This window comes from Diadema antillarum, unplaced genomic scaffold (genome assembly GCF_040938485.1).
Source record: "Diadema antillarum isolate AM-2024a unplaced genomic scaffold, OU_Dant_1.0 scf00000099, whole genome shotgun sequence".
Taxonomy (NCBI): Eukaryota; Metazoa; Echinodermata; class Echinoidea; order Diadematoida; family Diadematidae; genus Diadema; species Diadema antillarum.
The window spans coordinates 4,131,654-4,147,417 of NW_027270988.1; the positions used below are offsets into that span (position 1 = coordinate 4,131,654).

General features: G+C 38.5%; 1 protein-coding gene across 1 annotated transcript in view; it reads left to right on the plus strand.

The window, feature by feature from the left end:
* Positions 1-15,764, plus strand: part of LOC139718796 (MAM and LDL-receptor class A domain-containing protein 1-like) — a 146,700-nt gene that overhangs the window by 97,486 nt on the left and 33,450 nt on the right. Inside the window, exons 94-109 of the mRNA XM_071630260.1 lie at positions 550-721; positions 1,317-1,419; positions 2,132-2,284; positions 3,028-3,209; positions 4,354-4,522; positions 5,601-5,732; positions 6,537-6,799; positions 7,320-7,554; positions 7,997-8,083; positions 9,265-9,434; positions 10,464-10,584; positions 11,133-11,282; positions 11,919-12,175; positions 13,802-13,892; positions 14,290-14,421; positions 15,072-15,217. Of these exons, the coding sequence (XP_071486361.1) occupies positions 550-721; positions 1,317-1,419; positions 2,132-2,284; positions 3,028-3,209; positions 4,354-4,522; positions 5,601-5,732; positions 6,537-6,799; positions 7,320-7,554; positions 7,997-8,083; positions 9,265-9,434; positions 10,464-10,584; positions 11,133-11,282; positions 11,919-12,175; positions 13,802-13,892; positions 14,290-14,421; positions 15,072-15,217 (2,563 nt within the window). The remainder of the gene's footprint in view (positions 1-549; positions 722-1,316; positions 1,420-2,131; positions 2,285-3,027; positions 3,210-4,353; positions 4,523-5,600; positions 5,733-6,536; positions 6,800-7,319; positions 7,555-7,996; positions 8,084-9,264; positions 9,435-10,463; positions 10,585-11,132; positions 11,283-11,918; positions 12,176-13,801; positions 13,893-14,289; positions 14,422-15,071; positions 15,218-15,764) is intronic.

Consider the following 15,764-nt stretch of genomic DNA (forward strand, 5'->3'; position numbering starts at 1 on the left):
GAGCAGAGTACAAGATAAAATTGAGTTTTTTCGTCATATTTCATGATGCAACCAAATGAAGTACATATTTCTGGATGAAACAATAACAAAATCATCAAAATACAATTCTAAACATAGGAACTAGCCACATAGTTACGTAAATGCAGTGATGTATAAGCAAGTAGACAACACAAAGCTGTATTTTAGTAAATGAAGGAAGGAAAGCTTCAGTCCGTAACAAAGGAGTTTGAAATATGATGGAGCAACTAATAGCAGTGCTTGTAAATACTAATCAGTTGCTTTTGTTGAATTTGTTCATAGAAATTATGATAGAGGACAAAATTTGCCGTGAGGAGAAAGATGCTGATATCGATGATAACAGATGATATGTTGTAAAGGATTAACTCTCCGTGCCCTCTGCAATTAAACTGTGATGAGAAGGCTTATTGTGGTGCTGATGGGTATTTGGCTATGATACCCCCATATGTCATTGGTGGACAGTCCAGCCATAGGGTATGTTATAATACAGTATATGCCATGACTTTTTATCACCCCTAATACTCACTGTAGGTGTGAACTGTCCTTCTACTACCACATGCGAGGGGGGCAGGCTGGCACCCTCACAGCCGCTGTGTACGACAACAACCTGTTGGATGGGTCGTGGGTGGAGTCTGGTGACCATGGCAACCAGTGGAATCAGGGCACTCTGGCTGTGGGACCTCGCAATGCTGGCCAGTATTATGTGAGTTGGGGTATTGTGTTGCCATCTTAACCCTCTGACCCTAAAATGTTGTGATTCCTCATGGGGATAAAACATGCCACCCCGGTTCTTGTGATTGACAGGTTAAATTGTTGCAGCCACTGCAGACATGGTGGCAGGGATGGCATTGGCAGTGTTAAAAGTGATGTTCATATAAGAAGGCCATCATGATGGTACTTGGTTTCATGATACAGTAGATCGCTGATAAAGTGCTAAAGATACATGTATTCAATTGTAGCTTAATTAAGAGTCTTCACTTGAGATATTGTGAAAGCTGTAATTATTTTTGTGTACAGGTATTTTCACGAATGAGGTCACAGACATCTTCGTGAGATGCTGTTTTCACAATTTTGACACAGGCTATCGTTAGTGCACTAATGCCTGTCCGTTTGCGATATTGTCACATGCTAAATTTATGGTCCAGCTTTTACAGTAGATTCTTTGGTGTTTGTTTTGTTTTCTCTCTTTAGATTTTTCATGAATGGATTTAAATTGGATGAATTCATTATTTTTTTTTTTTATTACACTCATTTTCAGTGTGAAAGCCTTCTGACAAGACTAATCTTTCATTTTCTAGATTCGTTTTGAAGCATCTCCTGGTGTAGGCTTTGATGATAGTTCCCAGACCACTGATATAGCACTGGATGATATCACCTTTGTCAACTGTGCGGACACTGATGGTAACGCAACAAAACCTCTTTCGTTTCTTTCCTAAGATTTTTAATTTTCTCTGGTTGAGGTCTCTATGCTTAGCTTGAGTTTTTACTTTACCACATTTCCTTTCCTAATCTTTCTTTTCAACATTCTTTTTAATTGCTTTCTGCATGTTATAGCTATATGGCATATGTGAAGTTCAATTTTGTCACAAGTGTTATGGAGTGCAAATCAGTATGTTGATTCTATATTCATAATTAAAATGCAGGCAAGTACATGTACAAAAGTGTCTGAACATGATGCACTACAGATGACAGCCGTCACAGAGTAAAGATCCGAGCAGGATTATGGTTTTATTGTGCAGTTCAAATCTTTCTCCAGCCTGGGCTTAATGGAATGTTTTGTGCAATTATTCATCCAGACTACAGGGCATGTTCAATAATGTAATGCTTTTGACTAAGTTTTGAGCAAATGATAGGTGTCCAAGGAACTTTAAGCCCACTTCCAAGGTATTATTTTCAAGGTATGACATGATGAATTTAAAGTTGCTTATTTCAATGGTTGCTTTGGATAATATACAATGCATTGATATTTACTGCTAGTGATTGAGGAAAATGATATGAATGGCTTTTGATTGTTTACTTTTTTACCAATTATTGATCAACTACTTTTGTTTTACATATGAAGTCATTTACTTGCATATATGTTTACATTCATGCTTTGTCCATCACACTACAGATGTGACATGTGACTTTGGAGCCAGTGACTCAGCGGGCAGTTTGTGTGGCTGGACACAGGCCGTGGGCAGTGACAACTTTGACTGGGTGGTCAGAAAGGGAAGCACACCCTCTGCCTACACTGGCCCTGCCACTGACCACACAACAGGAGATGGTAACCAAGACTTGTAGATTCTTCCTTTGTCCACCCCATCCCCCCCCCCCCCCCCAATAGCTGACTGTTTGTCGTTGTGTTCAAGAAAAAAAATTGGACCCTATTAAAAGATAATTTGCCCCACTGAGTTTAAAGGTGTAATAAGGATACTAATCTTATTGATTTGTGTTTACATGTACAGTATGTGGTTAATCTTAATGCCTAATCAGTGTCTTTTGAGCAAGTGTACATTGATCATTTAGGCTGATCTTCCCCATCCCCAACTGATTGCAGGTATATTGTTGATGACTTTTGTCTTCTTTGAGTAATTAAGATGCATACAATGTATTCTTTTCTGTCTGCTGATGATGTACAGGAGTAATATGCCAAAGAGGCACATGATATATGTTTATATGCTTCAGCAAAAACATGACACACCATGTGAGGTTTTATGTGTGTGTGTGTTGAAATTATGACCCAATTAACAGATGTTCCATCTTTCATCTCTGGACAACACATACAACTCACTCCTCTGTTTTCTGCTATGTTCTGTCTGCCACCTATCATAGGAGCAGGAGACTTACAGGTATCATGATCTGTAATTTCTTTCTCCACCAGATCATATATTTTACTACACTGTATCGAGTAACATTTTTTGACTGATTAATGCTAATACGTTTTTGATTGCAATTCAAATTCAGTTTTAGCGTAATGCTTATCTGTATCATTCATATCTCTACCAATCTACTCCTCATTCTCCCCAGGGTACTATGCATACATAGAATCCTCCTCTCCTAGACTCATTGGAGAGACTGCTAGGCTGTTGTCAGGGCCACTGAGGTCAACCAGGGGTCAACCCTACTGCCTTTCCTTTTACTACCATATGTTTGGCGGTGACATCGGTAGTCTGAACTTCTACATGCTGGATGGATCAACCGAGAGATTGGTAAGTTTGATGGTGCTTCTGCACCTATCATGCCTTAATTGGTTTAAAGCTTGTAGCTCCCACTTGGAAAGTGTTGTGGGTTTCTTGTTTGTGTGTTTTCTTTTTAGATATAGATCAGGCTGTATCACAGCTAACACTGACAACTGATGGATATCTCCCCCTTTTTGTACTCCATGTTACAGTATTGTGCGATCTGTTTTCATTCATTTCCATGTCAAAACATTACATAGACCCCGTTTACAGTGCGAGGCTCGGCCGCGGCTGAGCCGCGGCCGTGCCCAGCCCCGCTTCAGTGTAATCGCACAAAAGGCCAAATGTGAGGCCAAAATTGGCCTCGCATTTAGCCTCGCTCTGGAGGTGGTCTTGGCCGCGGCCGAGTCTGGCCTTTTCTTGGTGTAAACGCAAACTGGGCCAAATGCGCGGCCAATTGCACGGCCAATTTTAGTCTGGCTTCCAAACCCTCTGTCTGTATCTTTCGCTATTCAGGATATTAACCCCCTCAACGTCGAAAACTAGTATAGTTTAAGGTGGTTTTGTCCTGCAAAGGATTCTTTCCTTCGGCAAAGGCCTTTGCCCAAACGGCGACTTCGTCGCCACGGAATTCAGTTGGCAAAGGGTCTGAAAACCAGACAATACCAAATTGCGTTTGTTTACAAGCAGAGCGCCACTACGACAAAATATTGAAATGTTTTAATTAAAAGCGCGGCCGAGCCCAGCAGTGTAAACGGACAAAATTGCGGGGCTCGGCCTGGCAATTGAGGCTGGGCTCGGCCGCGGCTCGGCCCAGCCCCGCACGGTAAACGGGGTCATATAGGCCTACAAAAATCAAAATACAATTGCCTTGTTACAATTTACATGATTGTATATATTTTGAATGGATGGATCATAAAAAGCACACAAGAGGCTTATAGGAAATGACCCCCTACAAACAATCATTACATATCAAATGAGCAATAATCAGACAAATTCAAATGATGTAACAAAGGTGAAAATACAATGAAAAGAGAAGAAAATAGGCAGAGGCGGAAACAATGCATACTTATGCAGACATTGCCTTCATTTGTCTTCATTGGTGCAGTTTTCCTTTCAAAGCTTCTGTTTTTTTCATGTAACTTTTCATTTGTTTGATCTTTGTATGTAACAGATTTGGACCAAGTCAAGAACGCAGGCCAACGAGTGGCGTAGAGGGCAGCATATCATCACGTCCACAGCTGGCTATGAGTTGGTGATAGAGGGTGTGATTGGCCCCAGCTGGCTGGGTGATATCTCTATCGATGATGTCAGTCTTGAATCTGGAGACTGTCCTGCATCAAGTGAGTGCATCAAACTTACACCATCCATCAAGAGTGAATATGCATTGCACATTCATGCCATCTTTTATATCATGATAAGCATTAAAATAAAGAGAAAGTACATTTTCCTGTTTGAATTGTTCAAACAAGGCAATCTGATAACAATCTGTAAGGTTAATAAAGGCTTTTTCGACCAACAGAAGAAGTGAAATATCCTTGCTTTGTTTCTTGTACCACATTTGGTCTGTGTCTTTATTTTATTGTTAAAGCCATAATTTATTACAAGTATGGATCGTGGAATCACACTGTATCTTGTAATTCAGAGTGTCTCAATTTGTACACAGGTATGGATTGGTTAAAAAAGGTTTACAAATCTGACAACTGAATAGGGAATTGATACCATTGGCTGCTAAGATACTGACTACGTATTGTATGTAATGAACAAACTTTAAGAACTCTGTGTAAGGCATGGCTGCTGGTTACTTTATCAGCTGTAAATTTGAACTGTTTGAGCTCATACAATGCATTCAACACTGGGTTTGACTTGTTGGTGGGGTGAACTTACAAACATTTGTAACACATGGTGATATAGGGCCCTGGCAGACCAAATCTTCAATTTTAAATCATGTGCTCACCTTTATGGCTGAGCTTTAAACTCTTCAGTTGACTGCAACTTTGAGCAGTCCAGTGAGACTGATCATTAATGGTCAGCAATTGTGGGTTGATCACTAAGAGGAACTTCACTTGCAATGTAATACATGGTTGTGGCAACTCGTATGTGTAAATGTTTTTTTAAATGTTAGCTACAATGTTTTATACCTAAAGGATGTAATTCTTCATGACACATCCATGTGACTTGTGAGTTTGACTGTCTTTAAGATGGACTAACAATCATATGCAATATGATTCTAAATGATATGACCTTTTGTCTTCTCCTTTCATTTGAAAACGGTGGAAAACAGTCCTGTGCATCTGAAATAAATAGCACCATTAGTGACTAGTTTGACTGCCCTTGAGAATGAGCGTACAATCACTTTATAATCTTAGTCTCAATTGGGGACAACAATTTTGACTGAGATCACGATACTTTACTTTGCAGTGGAGTGTGACTTTGAGACAGGACTGTGTGACTGGACCAATGATGACATCAGTGATGAGTTTGACTGGTCACTAGGGTCAGGGCAGGGAGGTGTGGGACCTGCAGTGGACCACACCACCAACACTGACTCAGGTTTGTGTCATGTGATCAGAAAAACCTGGCCCTGTTTCATAAAACTGTTCGTGAAGTTACGAACGACTTAAGAATGACTGGTGATCAGTTCTGATGTGCTATACTTACCAGAATTTCCATAATTCAGCACAATAACTGATCACCAGACATTCTTAAGTTGTTCCTAATGTTACAAACAGCTTTATGAAACACCCTCCTGGTTTGATTTTCACTACATATAATGTAACTTGCTATCATGTACAAATTTCCTTCAGTGAACTTACCATACGCAAGTGCAGTTACTGAACTCTGTGCAATTAATGATCGTGTGAATGCTTGCCTTGTGTTGTGACAATTGCAAAACAAATGAATGTGATGATTATTAATAAGTGTGTGCTTTCATAGCATATCACTTGTGTAATCTATCCTGCCTAATGCAATCTCTCTTTTCTGCAATTTTGTTTCTTTTTTTTTGGTGCATTTTTTCTTGAAGATCCTTTGTTTTTAATAAGTACCTAATATCAAATAATTTAGAAGCAAATTGAATTTATATATGATGAAAAATCATTTTTTGTTTATTTTATTTATTTTTTTGTTTCGTTTCTGTAGGGTACACGTGTAGCTACTGTACTGCTGTATGTCAATCATTTTCACATTAATATTCTTGTCTGGCTGTAGGTATTGCAAGTTACATCATAACAGTCGTGAACTTCTTTAGTAGAATCCATTCTTAGGAAAATTTGTTTGTTTTTGTATACATATATACTCCTAAATGTGTGTTCCTGTTTCTATTCCATGTTCACATCACATGAATGAACCAAACAGGTCAGTATGTCTATGCTGAGGTTCTCAGCCAGCCAGCTGGTTATACCGCCCTCTTGGTCAGCCAGCTGTACAGCCCAAGCGCTCCGCGCTGCCTACGGTTCTATTACCATCTCAGTGGGCAGGATGCAGGCTCTCTGACTGTCTATAAACAGGACGAGGGCGATATATTTGTCACGGCAGGCTGGAGGAAGTCAGGTGACCAGGGCGACCTCTGGAGGTCAGGTCAGGTCACTATAACCCCAACAATGACTGACAACTATAAGGTGAGGGAGAGTTGTGTTTTTTTTTTTTTTGGGGGGGGGGGGGAGAAAAGAAAGAAAATTACAAGGTTTAGGAAAAATTACATTTATGTGACTGCGAGCCATACAAAGTATACTCAAGATTCAACATAGTGTATTCCATGGATGTGAGAGTTCAGAGTTTAATCTCATATCAAATCTTTTACTCTGCTCAAAGCCCACTTTTCATACTTTTTCACAATTTAAATGCATTGAAATGTTCAGTTGTAATTTTTTCTTAGATTTTTTTTTTCTGCAAGAACTCTTAATATACCCCTGATATTCAATGTATGCAGCAATTTAAAAGGAGATAGTAACCTTGGTAGCAGTATAGATTATAGTTGTGGTGATTGAAAATGAAGATTTCTATGAAATGAGAACAGATAAAATCAATAAAATTTGAAATTACCCATGTTTCCAGTGAAGTGCAATAATGGTCATGATCATCTCATAAGTTTTCAATTGTTTCAGTGCACATTATTCTTTGTCTTTCCCCCTATTACAGATTTATTTTGAAGCCACGTCATCCGGTGGGTCCTCTAACTCTGACATTGCTGTTGATGATGTCATCCTCACTGACACAGCCTGCCCTGTAGAGGGCGCTTGTGACTTTGAGACTGATATATGTAGCTGGACCAATGATTATGACAGTGATGTGTTTGATTGGCTGAGAGGCAACTGGGAGACATTGTCTGGATACACAGGGCCTACTGTAGACCACACATTACAAAATGCATATGGTAAGCTTCTGTGATTTATCTATTTATGTTTTGTGAAAACATACAAAGTTAAGCATTCAATATCTGTGTATTTATGGTGTGTGCATTGCAGGTTGTGATTGATTAATTATGTGTTAGGTGTGTAGTAAATCTTTTAAGTTTGAAATAAAATTTCTGTATGTTTAAACCATTAGAGGCTGCACATGAACTCCAACAATAATTTTGTATATAAGTGTACAAGTATATTCAGATTTTGATCTGCAATTTTTTAGATTTTGTTATGTATATAAATATAGTTTACAGATATACATATTTTTCGTAATTTATGATTTGCTAATGTTATTTATGAGTCAGAATGCAGATTGTTGGACAGGGTATGTTCTTCATATCATCTAATTGTAACACAGACCTTGATCTCCTACAGTGAAATGGTGTTTACTTTGTTGGCACATCTCACACACAGGTCACTATGCCTTCATTGAGAGCTCTGCCCCACGTGTCCGTGGTGACAATGCTTGGCTTGTCAGTGAACACTTTGAGGCCAGTGGAGGTGAGACCATTCACTGTTTATTTTAAATAGAAATTGATTATCTATGCTAATAGAATGTTCAGTTATGAATGTTTTTTTGTGGGTCTCTATTACTATAAGATTGCTGTTTTCAGTCTGAATTGGAATTTACCTAGTGAAAAGAGAGAAACTAGCCAGAAATTGAACTCTCAGAGAGCTATTGTGAAAAGACGTACTTTGGTATAAAGCAGACTATATGAGTTTTACTTAAGGTTCCTATAGTGCAAGTTCGCTTCATGTGTCCAGCTCTCCAGTAGTAAAATGTCAATTTCTGTGAATCACCAGTATTGCACATACGTGTAAAATTTAGACGTACAATGTACATTGTACTTGAACACATTACTGTCCAAAATTAGAAGTGGATGGCAGCTGAAACTTTTGACTTAATAGCTAGAGTAAACTCATTTCGTACAGGAACTAGCTACGTCATGAATACATTTTGAAAAAAGATGTCTAAAGTTCAGTTTACACCCACATGTACTTTTTCTGCACGAAAAATGTCAAAAGTTGATAATGTGCTCTATGTACATAGTATGGTACCAGACATTTTTGGCAGTGGTTGACAATGTAATGTCTGTAGACCCATCTTAGGAAGTCAGTGTAGTATTATTATTGACTGTACACAGATGATTATATTGAGAAACTAAAAAGGCATTGATAAGAAAATTTCATAACATTTACACGTACCATTCAGCAAAATCACCTTAAATGTATCTCATGTTGTATTTCATCGCTGCTACGGTGTCATCCTAACTTTCCCAGTTGTGTTGTAAGAATTTGCTATAGTGCAAACATGCCAGAAATTATTGTATGGCTGGCTGAATTCCCTTTCTCCAGACTGTGGCATATACCGGTATACATATTTCTTCACCTTCTACTTCTTGGTGATGGACATAACCACTTCTTGCCAATGAGAGAAGAGAAGTGAAGGGGAAAAGAATACTTGTACTTACGTCTTGTGTGCAAACACACAAAAGAATTCATACCACCGAAGCAATACGTGTTTGTTCTGCTGACTCCCATGCTATTCCTATTCCAAAATCACTGTGCAATGCTTGACATGTGTTTATTTCTCATTTTCATTTTCATTGAGTTTGTGTGCTTCTATAAAGTCCATTGCTTTTTTACTGTGTTTACTGCCATCCCATTTCCTTTCTGCTCAGGTCGCTGCTTTGAGTTCTGGTACCATATGTTTGGTCAAGGTACAGGGACTCTCAATGTCCACACTCAGAGGCCCAACTCACAGCCACAGCTGGAGTGGACAAAGTCTGGTAACCAAGGCAACGTGTGGCAGCAAGGACTGCTCAATGTGGCAGCAACCTCACAGTTTTGGGTCAGTGTTTTTTTTTTTTTATCATTATTATTTTCATTAGGCAGAGATGTATTCAATTGGTGTTGTTGAGATACATTGTATATTGTGCCTGCTCTCTTTGTGGAAATATAATAAAGGAGTTTGTGTGGCTTAGAATACCAGTCCCAGACAGAATGAGACGGGGAGTATGACTATGTAGAAAAGAGAAAAGACTCGTTGATGGGATATTGATGACTATGAAGATGATGGTGTTGCTGGTGATGAAAATAATGAGTATGATGATGAGTCTGATAATAATGATGATGATGATGATATTAATGCAGAATATCAGACTTGATTGTAGAATAAACTTGCCCTGACAGCAATTACAACCTAAAGAGCCTCTTTGGTAAATAATGTTGATCGTTATATAAATTGCAGAATATTGAATTGTCATTTCAATCTGGTCATTTATCATGGCTACCTTGTGACACAACTATTGTCTGTCTAGAGAAGCAGTGGTTTTCTCTTCTTTGTCCATGTACAGATGTACAAGTAGTAACAGAGTTTACATTTTTTGAAAGATATATTCATGACATGATTTCACAAGATATGGTTCTCACTTCAACTGAAATCATGAAATATCACTTAGTACATGTGTCTGCGCCTGTGTGCATCTGTGTTTGTCTGAGCGAAGAGTTACCTTTCTTAGGTGAACATAACAGCTGCTGTATTTCAGTGTCTTATTATCTCTTTGCTGTTCTCGTAAATGTCAGCTTATTTGTCAATCCCTTTCTTTTGTTTTCCTGAAATCATTATGAGTAACTTTTATCTCTCCAAATTTTGTGTACTTGCACCCCAAACTGTGCTCAAATATTTACCAATCTCTTCCTTATATGTTCAGTAACTAAGTAACTCAAGATAAGTTCAACAGCATAGCAGGCTTTTGTTTGTTTGTTTGTTGTTGTTTTTTGTACCACACAACTCTTTTTGCATAGCTTCAGTATTTGTCCTATGAACCCTCAGTCATGAATAGTACAGTGAACTCATTGTTTATTTTGTGTGCATCAGATCATTATTGAGGGTGTGGTTGGATATAACTACACGAGTGATACGGCAGTCGATGACCTCATGCTGCACAGTGGCCCGTGTGCGTCAACTCTTCCACCTCCGACTACCAGACCCACATATGGTGAGTTTGTAAATAGTCTTTTCCCTGATTCCAGCAGCAACAAAGACAGTTTATGAAGTGTGCATGAATTATTACATTGCAGTGTATGAATTATTACACCACTGTGTGAAGAGTATAACATCACAGTGTATGGATTACTACATCACAGTGTATGCATTTTTGCATCACAGTATTTGAATTAATTATTACATCTCAGTGTATGGAGTATTACATATCACACCTAACACGGAGTGTTAATTATGTATTCTCAGATATCTACACCAGTAAGCATGCTTACCTCTGTTTGTGAACTTGGCTGTATGTAGCATTTAGCATTGCTGTGGCAAATTACAGTCTAAAATAGTCGATGTTAATAATAATAGCAGTACTCTCAAAAACCTCTAAGGCTTAATTATCACATCAGCCAGCTGTGTGAATTGGGGAATATTAATGTTTGATCACTAAATCATATTTTAGATTTTTTTTTAAATGTGATTAGCTCATTATGACAGTTCATAATGAACAAGTCACACGAGATAATAGTACCATATCTTTGATTTGAAACCTAGTCCCCGATTCCCACAACTGTGACTTTGAGAATGGGCTTTGCACCTGGGTCCAGGACCCATTGAACGACTTCAACTGGACCAGGGCCTCGGGGACCACTGGCAGCAAAGGAACAGGACCTGCTGGGGACCATACCACAGGAGATGCTACAGGTTTGAGGAAGAATATTGTGTTATGAGATGGTTAGCTATGCACATCATGAAATAAATGTTGTAGAGTAATTTGTTGTCATTATAAGAACTTATTGAATATGTGCACACCCACCTGTGCATATTTTTTTGTGTGTGCCTGTGCATTTGAACATGTGTGCGTCTGTGTGTGTATGTGTGTTTGCTGAAACTTTTTTCTTGTTTTGCTACCTTAAGATGAATAGATTAAGATGAATTCAGTCATCAGTGTACTGAACAAACAGCAGAAAGTGCAATGATGGACATGATTCCATGCTTGCCTGTTACATTTCCACTATTTCTACATCTTAGTAAGATATAGGAAATCAATGAAATATGGTACCAGGAAAAAAAAAGACATAATTAATGAAACCTTTGACATCAAGCTGCTTCATGGATGATACTGTACATATAAATGGAAATGTGTAAGAGGTCATAGTACTTGAACAGCAAGCAGTGATGTGCAGATTCTCTTCTAAAGCAAGGATGAGAATATGCTTTTCAGGCAACACCAGTTGTATGGCCGCTATTGTTGCGAGTGCCTTCACACATGGACAGCTTTGTGACACCTGTACATGATTTATCGCTGGCATTTCTCAAATGTTTTTTCTCTCTTTTCAGGTTACTACATTTACACAGAGGCAACTGGTGGCAACTTAGGAGACACAGCCAGGCTGAATTCCAACTACCTGACGAATGCAGACTCCAGTGGCTACTGCATGGAGTATTGGTATCAGATGTATGGCAAAGATCTGGGAAGTCTGTCTGTCTATACATCAACAGGAACAGCAGAGACTCTGGTCTGGCGTGAGACTGAACCAAGAGGACCATTCTGGAAACAGGCTCACATCCACTTCACTGGCTCAGATTCCTATCTGGTACAGTTTAGCAACAATTTTTCTGGGTCGTAGGAGGCTGAACAGTGCTTCACATATTCTTTCTTGGGTTTGTGCAAGGAGGTTTAAGAGATGGAGTTCCAACTGGTTGTAATTATTCAAACAGTTGTCACTTTTCTATTGATGTACAAAAGAATTCCACAGGTGCATCTGTGCCTTTGATGGCGGGGTTTGATGCCGCCGTCTTGCTGAGCAATCTGAAGATTCATTTTGAACGTTAACTTAATGTTGGCTATATTTTGCTTGTTTATCTATTAAATGAAACGAAATCTCACTTAATGATAAAGCTCATTAAACAAAGGTCAATCCCTTCAAGAAATATGTGCAAAAGTGTAAATCAGAGCTGTATCATGTGAAAATGTTTAAAACTGTACCCTCCTGGAAAGCCGGTTTTATCACTTTTCCACTTAATTCCTCCAAATAAAACTGATATGGAATAATCTTCGAGTATAATTCTATATTCATAGATACATCAGATTAGTGGCCGGGCACGGCCAGTCGAGTAATTTTCATTTTCATTTTATCATTTTTTGCGCAATTTCTATTCGCGCATCCCTGTGTCTTTACCTTTATATACCACCTATCTTTTATAAGTAGGGATGGCGAAAAGTGATTACCATCGCAAAGACATATGTTCGTTAGAAAGTGGCTGATGATTATGCAATGAGAAATGAGTCAATTGTCTTCCTATCTGCGCGGCAGATCCAGTTTGCCACATGCTTCAAATACTTTCGAGTGGCGGCATCGAACGTGACTTCAAAGGAAATACGACAGTTGTGACTCCATTCTCTTGAACCTCCTTGGTTTGTGTGTGGCCCTAAAAGGATCTAGAGCTGCTCCCATGCCTGATGGTTGGGCAAGCATGCTCTTTTCATATTCAAGAGAATTATGTTGGGAGTGGGTAGGCCCTTTTCAGGGTGACACACATATCCAAGAAAGAACATGTGATACACTGTTAATCCTTCTACGTCCCCAATGTTCTACCACCATGGAAACCTCCAAATATTTCAGCAATTGTTTCTCCAGTACCACTTGTATTTCATTATCTCGCATTTACAAACGTACTTCAAAATTCTAAAATCGTCCATGTCACCTTAGGCTGTGTATGAACCCTGTCTGCGCCAGGGACTTTGGACAGTGTGTACAGTCCTATAGAGATCTTTGTGCCAGCCTTGCAAAGGGCACAAAGGGTTAATCTTACCTCTTTTTCACACATGGAAGCCACTTAATGGTTCAGGAGACAATTAATCAATTCTACATTTATACATGTAGTTTTAACTAGTAGAATTTAGAATGTATAACATGCCTATGCAATCATTCGTATCAAATTGTAGAAAGTTACCCAATTGTGGAATTTTACAACTGTTACAATAAACTACTTTGACTGTTGGGTATGGGCAGAGTCTAACTTTTTTAAACATCTGTTTTCTCTCTGTTTTGTGAAAAGAAATACATGTTTTTTTGTGTTATTGCTCTGTGTTGAATAGATGCATTCTGTTTTAAATTTGCTTGTGTATGCAAGTACATTGCAAACTTTGTAAGGAGTTGAAACTGTACTTTTGCAATTGTAACTCTGCAAAATGTTAATTGACTTCTGTACCTTTGAAGGTGATCTTTGAAGGTATCCGAGGTTCTGACTTCCAGGGAGATATTGCTCTAGATGACATCGTATTCCACCCTGGAGCCTGTCCAACTGCTGGTCAGTCTGATATTTATTCCCCCTCAATGTGACTTATTCCTCTTGATATGAATTGGTACAGTTTGAATCTTCTAGACCCATAACTTCTCACACAAAACCTAGCAAGAAAACAAGAATTTAGATCAACTCAGATTACATTCAATCAACTCAAGTCAAATGATATCAAGCTGCAAGCACCAACGATACCTAGCCTCTCTTCTGCCCTCTCCAGGTATTGTAGCCATTGATTATACGTACAAGGTTCCAGGTTAAAGCTGTTGAGACTATCACTGCATGAAACCTTCTATCATCTCATTCACTATAATTTGCTGGTGCAATGAGTGCAGTTAACATTGTCCTTGTGTATATCAGAGCTGCCACGATATATTTTAATTTCTTTTCCATAATTTCTCCACAGGTATGTGTGACTTTGAGAATGGAAACTGCGGCTTGGTGCAGCTGACTTCAGACACGTTTGACTGGGAGCTGATTGAGGCTGGATCTAGGGCTACTGGACCTGCCATAGACAACTCCTATAGGACTGACTATGGTAAGCTAATATATGATAGATTAAATTCATAAGCATTGAAACAGACATTACCAAGTTTTGTCCGAGAAATAACCTTAAAACTTGGACACCAAGTTACACTTAATGCTTCACTATCCAGTAAAGTTGTTGCATTTATAGTTTCCAAACCATTGTTTTTTAATAAACAATGCAAATTTCTTGATGCTGAGATCCAGTGTGTGGGATTTGCAGAAAAAGTTATATCAGACATGTTCTGCAGATTTTCTTGCACTGTGACAGTCTATTTACCATCTGGAAGTATGATAGGATGACTTTCTTGACTGAAAGACTGGAAGTTGAACAAAATATGAAAACTTCTGTGTGGATTTGAAAAAAAAAAAAAATCTTTCTGACATGCATCATAAGAGATTAAATGATTATTTTGTTCCCCTCCAGATGAAAATCTTTATGTTGATTATTGAGAATCAACTCTTTTCTTGTCTATTTGCAAGCAGCATAGTTTGATTTTATGGAATTGTGTGAAGCTTACAATAAATTCTACCGAGATACTACCACTGGAAATCATTGTAGACATTAAAAAAAAAAGACATAAACTAGAACTAAATGGTTTCACATTATTACATGTTAGCAGTGTGAAGAAAAACAACACATTTGACCATCTCCCATTGCAGGTCACTTGATGTTTGCTGACCTGTCCAGTCTGTCCACTAGTGGTGATTATGCCACCATCCAAACAGGGTTCCTTGACCCCACCCCCACATCACAGTGTCTCCAGTTCTGGTACTACATGGGAACCACCCAAGTCTCTGTTCTTGAGGTACTACTTAACATTCATTTTGTCAAGTCTTTCTAACTTGGCAATGATATATATATCAATTTTCAGATTTGGTTAAAAAAGCAAGGGTATATCTTATTTTGATGTGCCATTATGCAATCAGCTAAAATAAAAAGAAAGTTTTATGGCATATGAAGTGAAGAGTGAAAAAAGGCAAAACAGTCCTAACATCCATACAACCTCCTATCAACCTCCTGTTCCTTTCTCTCTTTTACTGTGAATTGTTTATCTTTACCCTCTTGCAGCATCTAATGGAAAGACATGTTTTGATGTCTGGTGCCGATGTACATGTACTGGTCCGGGCACTTGATGTGTATGACGTTTTTGTTATAAATTTGTTTGGCCACTTCCATAAATACAATTTAGACTTAAGCTGTGAAAGCCAGTAGAGAGGCCCAGTGTGTAAAATGTCTACCGTATCATCAAACTGATCAGGTTCAATGCATAATGAGAACAACTACACTCTTGTTAAAGCAATGTTGCATGTTATAAAAATACTCTGCCCCGTGGATAGGACCTTAAACTTGAG